Genomic DNA, 13,027 nt, shown 5'->3' with positions numbered 1-13,027 from the left:
TTTAGGAAGAAGTAACTGAGATTAACAGGTTTTATATTTATACTTCCCAAGGATTGAAGTATCCAATTAATACATCTTCTAGTGGCTACAGACAGGAGCCGCCACAGGAAGCTGAAGCTATTGCACTTAGACAAGGAAGTTTTTTACAATAAAATGAGGTTTCTGTGGTTGACAAGCTTCCTTGTGGCTGATTGCCTAAGCTTAGTGGATGTACGTAGCTTGCCTTGTTTGCCCTTAAGCAGTCTTCCCTGCAACAGCAATACGAAGGTATTAATTGTATACCAAAGCCACTTAATTTAATAAGCACAAAGCTCATGCGTTGCAGCATGATGGTAGGTGGTGACTTTCCACTACCCTGAATATGCTGCGGAAACAATTTTTTTAAAAACCTAACCCTTCCTCTTTTCTTTTACTTTTCATTAGCACATGGATGAGTGTATGTCTGTCATCAAGCAAACTAGAATTTTTCATATTTCAGCAACTTGAAATAGATTCGTGCCATAAGCAGTGAGCTCAGATACGTGTCTTTGTACGGAAAATATTTTTAAAACAGCATATATGGTTAATGTTGGCAGTAGCAGTTATAGTGCAGGGCTGATCATGCCTAATGGAACAGGTAATATCATACCTGTACTACATGCACAAGTCCTGTAGGGAACTGTGAATGACAACACACAAAGTAAATAAAACTGAACATGAAACACTTTTTCAGGAAGAAACTGAACTGATTAGTGTTGTGTTATGGCTGTGGCCAGTCTGAGATGAAACTTGGGATGTCTAACTAAGTGGTGCCAAGTACTAATTACTTTAATTCTACTGAGTGAACAGCCCTGGTATGTGCTTGCTTATAGACTTGCCTTCTCGAAAGTATGTTCCAGGTGGTGAAACAGCTGAAGAAGGGAAGTAAAAGTACAGGTTAGCAGGGAATGTCAGCGAGGAGCTCGTAGTTTGCATATGGCTCATGCTGTTTATCACCCTGACCCCTGCTGATGTGACACATTTACAGCTATACATTCATTTAAATTTCCTGTAGCTTTGTTAATCTTTATTGGTGTGAGCTGATCCATGCTTTTGGTTTTCCCCAACATTTGCTATTGTGGCTGTCTTACATTTGTTACTGCAATACTGTCCTTGTAACTAGAATTTAACCAAGTGAAAAAAATTAGCCTACAATGAAAAAATCTTGATTGTCAGGTGTCATCTAGAAGATTACAGTAACAGATTTCTTTTGTAATCCTGTTTATGTATAAATAAATATTGGATGGTATGCACACTCTTTAAAAGCTACAGAAAATACGGCACAACGTGCTAGAATCTGGAAAAACTGAAGAGTAAGAGAACTGAATCATAAACACTTGTCAGCTCAGGCAGAGAAGCATTCTGCAGAACCCAAGGCATTACTGGGTTTAAGCAGCTTAGCCTAGATGGACTGCGGTCCTAACACAGTACTAAATGGGTCACTGCTGGGGTGTATGCATGTTTGTCCACCCCATGCTGCTAATTAGCTGTACATAAGTAGAGTTCTGGCTGTATGTATCTGTTCTGGTGAATATGAGTGTGTTATCTAGCCATGGATGTTGCTAACAATTTTTTTTATTATTCTGCATGGAATCCATAAAGAATTGCTCTAACAGTCCCAGCAGTGGGGTAAAGAAACATAAATTTTCAATAAATCTGTCTTGATATCTGTCTTGGAATCTCTTAATATTAGTGCCTCAACAGGCCCGGTTAACAAGGAAGCATTCAGAGGTATTGCCCACAAAAACGTGTTTCTGTAGAGCTCCACGATAGCAGTTTTCATATAAGCCTTACAAGAAGCTTGTTTGTATTAACCTTGGATAGTCTTCTTTGTTAGCATTAATGAATCTTGTTTCTGCAGAGTTTGATGACCCTTCTGCTATGGTGGTGCTGGCAGAAGAAGAGCTGGTAGTCATAGACTTAAAATCCGCGGGCTGGCCAGCAGTCCATCCTCCGTACTTGGCTTCTCTCCACTGCTCAGCCATCACCTGCTCACACCACGTCTCCAACATCCCGCTGAAACTGTGGGAGAGGATTATCAGTGCGGGGAGCAAGCAGAACGTTCACTACTCAAATATGGTAAGGCAGCTGTAAAGGTACATGTATTCCTGTGCATTTCAGGAGAGCGCGACTGCTCGTTATGTGGGTGGTCTGCGCTTCTGACAGTGCCTGCGAAGGGATGAGTCCCAACAGACGCTGTCCTGCCTCTTAACAGGGTTGAGAAGGGCTTTTTCCCAGAGCACCACCAATGCAGTTACTCACACTGGGGGTTTAAAATGTGATATTTTTTCAGGCTTTGACAAGCTAAAAGGAAAGTCTGAGTGTTCCCAGCTGTCGGTGGTAACAAACTTCTTGTTTAGAAGCACGAAGCTTTCAGCACAGCTTCTTGAGGAAATGTGTAGTGTCTTCCACTAAAAAGCACAGCTGGTGTCAGAACAGGAATATCTAATCCAAACAAAAGCTAACAGCATGGACTATTTCACTGCCACTTGCACTGAAGTTCATGCTCTCGTGCTGACCGCGTATTCTCTCTACACTGTCACTGCGAGGAAGTCACAGTCTTCCCTTAATGTATTTGTAGCCATGGCCGATTGATGGTGGCACCAACATAGCTCCAGATCCTCCTCAGAGGGACTTGCTTCTAACAGGGTACGTACCTAACTGTTTTAGAAAAAAATAATCAAGGAGCCCTTTCCAGTTTCTGTTCTTCCTTTTGAACGAGCTGAAGCTTCCCTGTAGGATTAAAGCCTGCACGTCTTGCAGAGAGAAAGCTACAACTTTAGCAACCCAGTTTTGGGAAGCTGTATTGTAGCTTTTAAAGACTGACCGCTTCTGAGCGAATAGGCCGTGGTGTCCACGGACAACCTATAACACTGCCTTATTTGTGTTTCTGAAGTGTTACCCATTCCCCTCACAAATGCCAGTGTGGAAGTGCAGGTGGTAATCCAGACAGGTTCAAAGGGAGCTCAGTCTTGCAGGTTTTGAAGCTCTTTTTTCCTGTCTTACACTGTTGTAAATCTCAAGAAAGAGGTTAGCTGGGACTCCTGTCCATTTTGATCAGCATGAAAACAGATCTAGCAAGGCAGTGGAAGGAACTAGCTTGCAAGAGGCTGCCTCGCTTTTAAGTATTTCTCTGGGCTGTTCTTCAGACAATTCATTCTTGATGCAGCAAATTGTTAGAAGTCTGTAGCCTTGGGTTGGATGAATGTTGCCAATTTTCACCTGGAGAACTAAGATTAAAGCCTGTCCCCCCTGCTTTTCTAGTAACAGTATTTTTGTCAGGATGATTCGTTCCCTCTATATACAAAGCTTGTTTCCTTTCCAGTGCTTTTTGGAGTAACTTTAAATTCTGTACTGGTGTCAGATCACCACGATCAAGCTGCATTTAAAATGAAAAAGCAGGGCTTCCTCTTGAAGTTTTATTTTGACACGGCTTGGGGGTTTGTAAACAGTGTGATTTAATCTTTGGCTGTCTTATTTTCCTTTCTGTTTTGCCATCATCTGGGTGATTTGCTGTGCTCCTGTATGATGTGTGCTTTCTGTAATCGTCCCCCATTTGATACAGGCATGAAGATGGCACTGTGCGATTTTGGGATGCATCTGGTGTCTGCTTACATCTCCTTTATAAGCTAAGCACAGTGAGAGTATTTCTCACAGATGCTGATCCCAATGACAATATGAACACGCTGGGGGAGGACGAGTGGCCTCCACTTCGCAAGGTAAGACAGCTATTGCTTGTGTACGCTTTCGGAAAACCTGAGCAGTTTTTGATTTGGGGCATAATTAATGCATCTGTGAAGACCACCCACTGTGTATTCTCTCACCTAGGTTGGTACCTTCGACCCTTACAGCGATGATCCTAGACTTGGGATCCAGAAGATCTACCTGTGTAAATACAGTGGATATCTGGCTGTAGCTGGCACAGCAGGGCAGGTATTGAAATATATCAGTCATTGTAACTTAACACACATACTTGTTTTTAGTGCAGCTTGTCACAGTGCAGCTTGGAGGTGTGTTAAAATTGGAAACACTCATTTCTGGAGTGGTAAATCAGTCCAGTTGCTGGAAAAGTTTCGTGGTTCTCTGCTTTCTCTAATCTATATTTTAGACTTTATCTAATGCTTTAGCAGCTCTGAGAGGTGCTGTGGTTTTGGAGCTGCTGAGGCGGCCTGCGGGTGGGAAGATTGCTTGAACAACAGAAGCTGTAGCAGAACTTCTCTTCCTTTCAGGTACTGGTGATGGAACTGAACGATGAAGATGCAGAGCATGTTGTTGACCATGCTGAAGCAGATCTCCTACAGGATCAAGAGGGCTATCGATGGAAAGGTCATGAGAAATTAAAGACTCGAGATGGACCTGTTCGATTTGAAGCTGGTTTTCAGCCATTTGTCCTTGTCCAATGTCAACCACCAGCCGTGGTCACCTCATTGGCCCTTCACTCTGAATGGAAGCTCGTGGCCTTTGGTACTAGTCATGGTTTTGGGCTTTTTGACCACCAGCAGAAACGACTGGTCTTTGTCAAGTAAGTATCTTCTTTCCAGGAGGTCTGTGGTAATTCCCCCTTTAAAGATGGCATGGAACTGCTAACTGAGCATGTCATGAAAAGAGGTTTCTCGAGAGTAGTCAGTATAGCAAGAAGCCCTGCCTTGTTGGACTATGTCCTTGAAGATCTTCAAGAATATAAATATGTTCTTGTTCTGCCAGGTGTGTACGTCCTGTTGGACTCTTGGGAGTGATTGCCATCCAGTAGAAAGTGACAGTGTGCCTACTGTCTCCATTTTTTCAGATGTACACTGCATCCCAGTGACCAATTAGCCTTAGAAGGGCCACTGTCTCGGGTGAAATCCTTGAAGAAGTCCCTCCGTCAGTCATTCAGGCGGATCAGAAGAAGCCGAGTGTCCAGTCGGAAGCGACGAGGAGGTGGTGGAAATGCCTCAGAGGTGAGGGGCCCACCGTTTGGGATCTTGTCTGTCTGGAGGTTATAGACTCCTGATTAACTGCCTAGAGCAGGCGATGGTTTGCAGTCATGCTGTCTGTTGGTATGAGGACAATAATGCAACTTAGAATACTGCTAGCTGTTAGATAAAAGTAGGGTTTTAGAGAAAATTTACTGTGTGTAGTTGAACCTGTAATTCAGAATGTACCTGCTCACTGGTATGACATTGCTTTCCCTTTGTATTGCTTCCATTCTTACTATTTCACTCTCCTCCCTGTCTGTTTGCCTGACTGCCAAAATGTCTCCTCATCTTTGAAGGTGCAAGAAGCAAATGCCAAATTTGACCAAGACGCACTGCAGGAAATGGAACTGGCTCCAGTCCAGAGGAAGATTGAAGCCCGCTCTGCAGAAGACTCTTTCACTGGCTTTGTGCGCACCTTATATTTTGCTGACACCTTCTTGAGAGACAGTGAGTAGAAAAAGCATCTCTCCTTTCTTCTGAACATTGTTCTTCCTTCTGCCAAGTGATGCATTAGGTTCTACTGCCAGGAAATTTCAGCGCCTTCTGTGTCCTACTTTGCATTGTGCCGAAAAACTAATATAGAACACGAACATATGCTGTCAGGCACAATTGTTACCTAGTCATTCTGTCTGCTGGCTAATCCAAGGCAAGTAGTAGTTCATCTTTGGGTGCAGCCTATATGTATGGTTTTCAAATGTGATGGGATGACATCTGACTTTTGAGTACAAGCTTTTTCCTTGTCTCATTGCTCTGAAGTTCATCCTTGACCCCAGCGTTTGATGTTAGCGAGGGTGACAGCAGCTGCTCATCAGAGCCCAAACTAATACTCTGCTTGCATTTCCTGTGCTCATATATGATATTAAAAACGTGAAAACCAGATGCAGCAATTGTGGTGAATGATGAAAACGCCACTCTGTTCCCTTCACTCACATGCCATGTCCTCTGTTCAGGGCTGCTGACAGAGACATGTTGGAAAAAGAAGTGCTAAGAAGCTGTAGTTTCCCTGGCCGGTCTGCCCTGTTACAAAGTTTTTTAGGCTGCGAAGGAAGGGAGGATGTATATAGGTAGTGTGTTTAAGGAAAGCAATTATCCAAGATTGTCACGGATGTCTAGCTCATGAGCCCTCTTGTTGCTCCAGGCTCCCGGCACTGCCCGTCCTTGTGGGCAGGCACCAATGGAGGTACAGTCTATGCCTTCTGTTTACGTGTTCCACCAGCAGAAAGGAGGATGGATGAACCTGTCAGGGCAGAGCAGGGTAAGTATGCTTCAAGAAGTGTCCTAATGGATCTGAGATACCACTTGTATAACCACGCGTTGCATGTCTTTAACCACAGAAACAGAAAAGCAAAGTAGCTTAGTTATTGCTGTGTGAGAGAATGGAGCTAAATGTAGCAGTGTCCGCAATAAGCAGCGCTCACTGCAGTAACTGAACTGAAGAGTAAGTGAACTCCATCACTCTTCGATGTACCTTAGCTTCGATTTCCACTGGCTTCACAAATTTAAATTTGCATCAGCTGTAACTGAAGTTTGCCATCAAGCCACACTGCACATATACCTTATTCTGACAGCTGAATCCGTTATCTTTATGTACTAATAGTTACTGTTTAACATGAACCGTTTGTGTTCACGTATCCTTTAAGTCCTAAATCTTTTTAGGCAATGTTTCTGTAGAAATGTTGTAGGTCCCCAGCTCTGAGAGGATGTGTGAGGTTTTAACATAGCGTCTCTAACCAGACTCCTCTTTGGATTCTTTTTTTTTTCTTGTTTGCTTTTTGTCCTTATCTTGCTTGGCTAGCCAAAGAAATTCAGCTGATGCACAGAGCTCCTGTTGTGGGTATACTTGTTCTGGATGGGCGCAGCACACCTCTGCCAGAACCTCTGGAAGTAGCACATGATCTTTCTAAGAGCCCTGATATGCAAGGCAGCCATCAACTACTGGTGGTGTCTGAAGAGCAATTCAAGGTGAGTATCACCCAGGAGGGACATACGGACTGCGCATAAGTCTGCTGAAGTGCTGAGCAGTGTTCAGCGGAGTGAGTGAGACTCGTAGGAGTGCTTAGTCTTCTGTACCTGCGTAATGCTCCCAGGACAGCATTTCTGTTCAGTACAGTCCAGAAATCAAGTGCGTGCTGACAAATTGGGTACTCAGCGTAGTGGTGAGCATGCTGAACATACACGTTTTATTCCTGTACTCTTTAGACAAGGCTGCCTCTGTTTTTGGGAAATAGCTTTTGCTGTGGTTACTTGAGTGTAATGCTGTACAGAAGCAGCAATTGGTAGGCATTTCTATGAAGCAACTGAAAAGTTTCTTGTTTGGCATGCTAACCAGTCAGCGCAAAAGAGAAGGCCTTAAGTAGCTTGCTGTAGGCTCACCCTGGCTTTTTAACACAGAAGAATGCACAGTTAGTGTAAACCCATTTTTTTCTGTAATAATTTGTAGCCAAATATGGAAGGGTTTTGAGAGAACCAGGAGAGAAATGCAGTTTGCAGCCCGAAGGGTAAAACTGCTTGATGTCAGAACAGAGACAGATTCTACCCCTGACTCTGGCTGGTTACTTTTTATCCCAGGAAGCTAGGTTGACTCAGATTACACTTGTGTGTGTTCACTGTGAATGAAAACGCTGTTAGAGGCGGGGGAGCAGCAGATGTCCTGGGGTGCGGCGGCTGCCACTGTGCAGGAAGGAGGTGTCAGCGTTCTGTTTCTGTTGACAGGTCTTCACGCTACCCAAGGTTAGCTCCAAACTGAAGCTCAAGCTGACGGCACTGGAAGGCTGTAGGGTACGAAAAGTGACGGTTGCTAACTTTGGCAGCTGCAAGACTGACGATTACAGTGAAAATGACCTGGCTGTCCTGACTAACCTGGGAGACATTCAGATCATCTCGCTGCCCTTCCTCAAGTTACAGATCCGCTACCCTTGCATCCGTAAAGAAGATGTGAGCGGCATTGCATCCTGCGTCTTCACCAAATATGGCCAAGGTAGGAAATGCTTCTCCCAAATTATCTGCCTCTATTGTGTGTTTGAAACAGTGGAATAGTGATTGTAGGGCTTAATGTTTAGAACTGGCTGTATATATATGTGAATTTTACATAAGTTTGTTCTATGTTTCTGGCCAATACCAGTTGCCAACAGGTACTGACACAAATTATCAGAAGTGAGTTTATTATCATTAACGAATACATTGTTTTTCCAGCTAACAGGTTGGATGTTCCCCATAAGTAGTTTCCATCTGGCCACCCTCCTGTTGTTTGGAGATAAGAGAATAGCTCTCTAAGCAGCAGGCATTGCAGGCTGCATCGTACCTCCTGTACGTGCCTGTGGCTCAACACTCAAGCTGCAAAACTGGCAGCCAGCATCCTATGGCTGCTGAAAGTTGTTCTCTGCTTTGCAGTTCGGTGTTTACGTCTTTCTGTGTCCTGTGCTGACGCCTCTGAAGAGCAGCAAAGCAGTTATTGTTCAGCACAATAAATTACCCAGTCTCTAGGCTAGCCACTCCTTGGGAAACTGGGGTATTATCTTCCTCAGTGATTATGCAAACCCTTTCTGCCAAATAAAGAATATGCTTAGGTCCATGGTGGTTGTTTTTTTTATTGTTTTTGGCTCACCTCTGTTTTCCTGGACTTTAAAATTGCTTATAAATTCTCAATCTTCTGCAGGTTTCTATCTGATCTCACCATCAGAGTTTGAGAGGTTTTCTCTTTCTACCAAATGGTTAGTGGAGCCCTGGTGTGTTGTGGACATACCAGAAGTTTCAAGCAACAATCACGTGCACACCAGGTCTGGCGTGGAGAATGCTGCAAGAAAATCTAGGTAAAATCTGTAAAACTCACGCACGCTGACTATGTCTGAGTATCGAGATCTGCTCCTGTCCTGTAGCTGATGTAAACAAGGCTATGGTATGAGTTCGTGTAGTCTGTCTCCCTTTCCAAGCTATTAGGAGTCTTTTGATTACAACATTCCTAGATGGATAGGCATGAGGAAGTGCAGCCTTCTCCCTGATGGTTTTCCTCCTTGCAGTACAGAGCAGTCAAGCACTGGAATTGGTGTCCCCAAGCTAGAGTCGTAAAGTGTAAGCTCTGGATTGCTTTACTTGTTTCCCAGTGATGTCTCTGACTGACACCTGACTCTTGCATACTTTGGGGGCTGCCTGTTGCTGAAGAGGCTGAACTCTTTATCTCGATTATCTCAAAGGGAAAGATCCATCGTTTCTCCACTCAGAAGCTCAGCAAATAACAGATTTGATGCTCATGGAGGTCGTATAGGATTTTTTTTCCCCAAAAGATCAGAGAGGTTCTCTGGTGCCCACAGGCTTCTTTATCACCAACATGTGCTGAAGCCCTTACTACATGCTTGCTCAGCAGGCTGGTCAGTTAGCATACAGTGGAGCTTCTTGATGCCAGGAGTATTGATGAGTTCTTTGCATCCTCTGCCTCAATGTTTGTTTTTCTGTCACCTTTTCTTTTCTAGGGGATCAGGAAGGAGTTCAAGTGACTATGGAGAAGATGGTAAGCACAAATGATTGTCCTTAATATAGCCTGGTGACAGGTAAACCCTTCAACATCTCTCCTATTGCTACAGTTGATATTTTCTACATTAGAAAGGGGAAAGCAAGGAGGGACATGTGGGGAACACTGCGACAGAGCAGTTGCTAGCTCTAAGGTAGGTTGCATGTGGCAAAATTACCTGGGAGGATAGAGTGCAGCTTTTGCTAGAAGAGGCTGTGGGAAGATGAAGTCTGAAATTACACACTACCCCTTTTGCTAGCTGAACTCGTCTTGCTGGTAAAAACAACTCCATCTGTGAGAGGCTTTAAGGATTAGTTGTGAAGCGTTCAGTGAAGTCAACAGGTACTTAAGAGAAAAATATCCAATTCTGTTTTGAGTTTCCACAAGCGCATGTTTCATGAGAAGCAGAAATACTGTTAGATAAGTGTTTTTCTACTTTTCTTTTTTTTAGAAAGAAAATCTGGGAGGCTAATGGAACATGCCTTACTCAATGATGAAAGTGAGTGAAGTCTTGCTGCTGACAGGGCACCTTTCTGGGTGGGGAAAAAAGAAAGGTGCTGGGAATTTTGTGTGTTCCAGCACTCAATTCCAAGGGATCTGCAATTACACCAGACTGGTAGAAATACTGGGTTTTTCATGAATCAGTAGAAGTGACGAGTTGGACCGATAGTCATGCCCTAAGGCTGGGGTTGTTCCACATAGCTGCATTCACCACAGTGATAAGAGAAGTTTACTTTCCAGTAGGACTTGTGTAAAATGACAGCTGGAACAGACTGTTCCTTTTGGTTCTCTGGTACGCTGGGACTGGCAACGTTTCCTCTGGCAAATGACTGCTTCGGTCCTTTATTGCCAGTCTGTTTAGTAAAAATCTCGTACCATTGAAGAGGGAATGATATTCTAAGGTCCGACCTCTGTGGTGGGAGGCAGGTTTTAGAGGCTGTTCTGCCGGGAGGTGGAATGTGCTCGTCTGCTGCCTTGAAAGCAGATCTCCACTGGCTTGCCTCACTGCTTTGTTTAACTCTCTGCTTTCCAGAGGTCCTGAAGGAGATCCAGAGTACTCTGGAGGGGGGCAGAGGGTGAGTATCAACTGACTGCTGTTCCTAATGGGTAGGGATGGCAAGGGAGGGCCTTTCTAGTGAAAAGAGGGGGAAGTCCACCATGATGGTAGTGTTCCTTGTGCTGGAATCTGGTCATGTATGTGTCCCACAGACTATCAAAGTGAAAATAATGAGAGATGCAGGTTCTCTTTCACGTGTTGTCCCTTTACTTTTTTTTTAATGAATAATGCTTTGTCTCTTTCTCTCCGAAAAGCAGGAGAGATCACATTCCCACATCCCAAAGGAACAGGACTCTGAGTGTTCGCATACAGGTTTCTATTTGTGTCAACCCGTACTGATCTAAGGGCAGGCCACACGGGCTTAGTTGGCCGAGGATGGGACTTCTGTAGTTTTAATCCTGTCTTGACACTGTCACTTGGACGTGTTCAGTATCTCTGCTCCCATTCTGTCTATACAGTAAAGCTAAACTACCACCATGGGTGCGGGGCTTTATCTTATCTCCCTAGAGTACTGATGTTCAGGTGACAGGGGCTACGGAAGTGGAGACAAAGGACTACTATTTCCAACGGATGCAGGAAGCTTGGTGGGATTGGTAACTGCTGGTGTGTAAGGATAAGTGACTGCCTGACATGCTCTGCTCTGCGCACTTCCTCTGGACACTACCTAATCCTGGTCTTCTATCAGCAGCTGGGAGTGGATGGCATGGTACTGCATTGCGATAATGAATCTTCCCTTGTGTCATTGCAGGAGCTATGCAGAAAGAAATTTGGCAAGAAGTCCATTAGGACATGGACTAAGTAATGGAGGAGGTAGGTGAGGCTAAAGATATTTCAGGCCAAGTGAAATAGCCAAAGGAAAGAGAAGGTAGAATGAAATTTCTCATAAAAATCAGCTTATTTAAAATGGGCTGTGATAGTGCAGAACTCTGGCCTGAATTTTCAGGCTGGGAATCCGCTGGCTGTATGATGTAGTACCACTGTTCAGCACATTACGTGCCTCATAAGTAAATCTGCTGCACCAGTTGTAAAGGAAGAGAGAAGAATCCTTTGAAGGCTCCTCTGTGACTCTTAATCTTACCATAAAACTATCCTGAAAGGTAGTCATTGCTCACAGCAAAAATCTGTTGGGTCTTACTAAGGACTCCCAAATATATGGGTGCCTTCACTAAGCAGAACAGGATGTACAGAATTCTGTGCTGCTGCTTTTTACCCTTTTCCCGTTCTCTGTGCTTGAAAAAGTGTATGAATAGTGACCATAGCAATATGTGAGTCTATATTAATTCCAAAAACCCGTGGGCAGAATATGGGAGTAGAGGGAAGGGAAGGTTATGATGTAGGAAATTGTCTTTCAAAATAAGCCCACATTTAGTGTAGGGGTGTGTGTGAAGGTCTGCTTTGTTAGAGCTTTTGGGCCCAGTGAGAGTTCTTGCAGTTAATGGATTGATACGCATCAGTGGGCCAAATACTGGTTTCTCTCATTAGCTGTCAAATTCTGTTTTCAAAAATTATTATATTCAAAAACTGTTGTTATTCTTATACCCCACAGCAGATTGACCAGAATTCATCAAGGACTTTCCTGGCATTGGATTGCGTGCCATAACACTACTGATTGGGCAAACCGTCCCTGGGGAGAGGGCATCATTGCTCCTGGCATCGCAGGCTACTGAGCTGCAACTTGCATGCATATGCATGCTTGCCTCTGCCTCCCCTTTTAGTGCCTCATTAGACATCTTCTCTTGGAGCCCGCCTTGCGTTAGGACAGAAGTGGATTGCCAGGTCTGATGCACCACAAGCCTCTGAGTACATCTAACTTTTAAATGTTTGCACATTTCTCTTTTCTACTGGGCTGGGTTTTAAATTATAAATGTTACTGCCTTGGTGCAGGATTTTAATAAACGCACACTGTTACCTCCAACTGGTTTAAAATTATTTTTTGTACAATTTTTAAAAATCATATGGGTATTTCAGTTTTAACAGAAACATTTTAGAAATTTACTTTAAAAAAACAAAACATTAAATAATATATGCTAGATTCCTGTGACTGCTGTATGTGGTATCTGAATGAGTAACTTTGGTTTTTATTTGTTATGGTACTGTTAACTGGCTTTATGGATTTGAGTAGAATCTATTTTTGTAGACATTCAAATCAGAGGAAGACTAATTGAACTTGATTTTGTTTCAACACTGTTGCTTTTTTGAAATAAAACTCTGAATTCCCTTTTGTGATCCTTGTCTGCTCTCATATCTATTCTTTCCATCAGCAAATTTTTTGGTACAGGCAACAGGCTCATGACCACTTACCTCTTGAAGAAGGTGGAGCTGTTCTCTGAGCTGTAGAGGCAATGAACGCTGCTGTAGATTAAGTGTCCTCATTAAGCAAGGTGGCTGCTTGGAGAAGGTGCACATGGCAAGCAAGTTGGATATATCACAGTCCTGCAATTCGTACATCATGTTGCCAGAAAAGAGCACTGGTTCAGATAATAGTCCCTG

At 43.7% G+C, this 13,027-nt stretch overlaps 1 protein-coding gene across 6 annotated transcripts in view; it reads left to right on the top strand.

Annotated features, from left to right (window-relative positions):
• Positions 1-12,763, top strand: part of LLGL2 (LLGL scribble cell polarity complex component 2) — a 33,787-nt gene extending 21,024 nt beyond the window's left edge. Inside the window, exons 11-27 of one of the 6 annotated variants that reach the window (XM_048064201.2) lie at positions 1,880-2,097; positions 2,600-2,667; positions 3,584-3,737; positions 3,847-3,951; positions 4,248-4,540; positions 4,805-4,958; positions 5,273-5,423; positions 6,115-6,231; positions 6,772-6,938; positions 7,689-7,953; positions 8,632-8,785; positions 9,443-9,480; positions 9,932-9,979; positions 10,514-10,556; positions 10,795-10,849; positions 11,286-11,347; positions 12,087-12,763. In XM_048064201.2, coding sequence (XP_047920158.2) covers positions 1,880-2,097; positions 2,600-2,667; positions 3,584-3,737; positions 3,847-3,951; positions 4,248-4,540; positions 4,805-4,958; positions 5,273-5,423; positions 6,115-6,231; positions 6,772-6,938; positions 7,689-7,953; positions 8,632-8,785; positions 9,443-9,480; positions 9,932-9,979; positions 10,514-10,556; positions 10,795-10,849; positions 11,286-11,339 — 2,084 coding nt within the window. In that variant the 3' untranslated portion in view covers positions 11,340-11,347; positions 12,087-12,763. Of the gene's footprint in view, positions 1-1,879; positions 2,098-2,599; positions 2,668-3,583; positions 3,738-3,846; positions 3,952-4,247; positions 4,541-4,804; positions 4,959-5,272; positions 5,424-6,114; positions 6,232-6,771; positions 6,939-7,688; positions 7,954-8,631; positions 8,786-9,442; positions 9,481-9,931; positions 9,980-10,513; positions 10,557-10,791; positions 10,850-11,285; positions 11,348-12,083 lie in introns of all 6 variants that reach the window. The other 5 variants (XM_048064200.2, XM_048064199.2, XM_048064196.2 and 2 more) reach the window with 5 other exon arrangements.
• Positions 12,764-13,027: the final 264 nt, after the last annotated feature.

This window comes from Anser cygnoides, chromosome 19 (genome assembly GCF_040182565.1).
Source record: "Anser cygnoides isolate HZ-2024a breed goose chromosome 19, Taihu_goose_T2T_genome, whole genome shotgun sequence".
NCBI lineage: Eukaryota > Metazoa > Chordata > Aves > Anseriformes > Anatidae > Anser > Anser cygnoides.
Note: the sequence above shows the minus strand (reverse complement) of the source record. Positions and strands in the feature narration are given on the sequence as shown.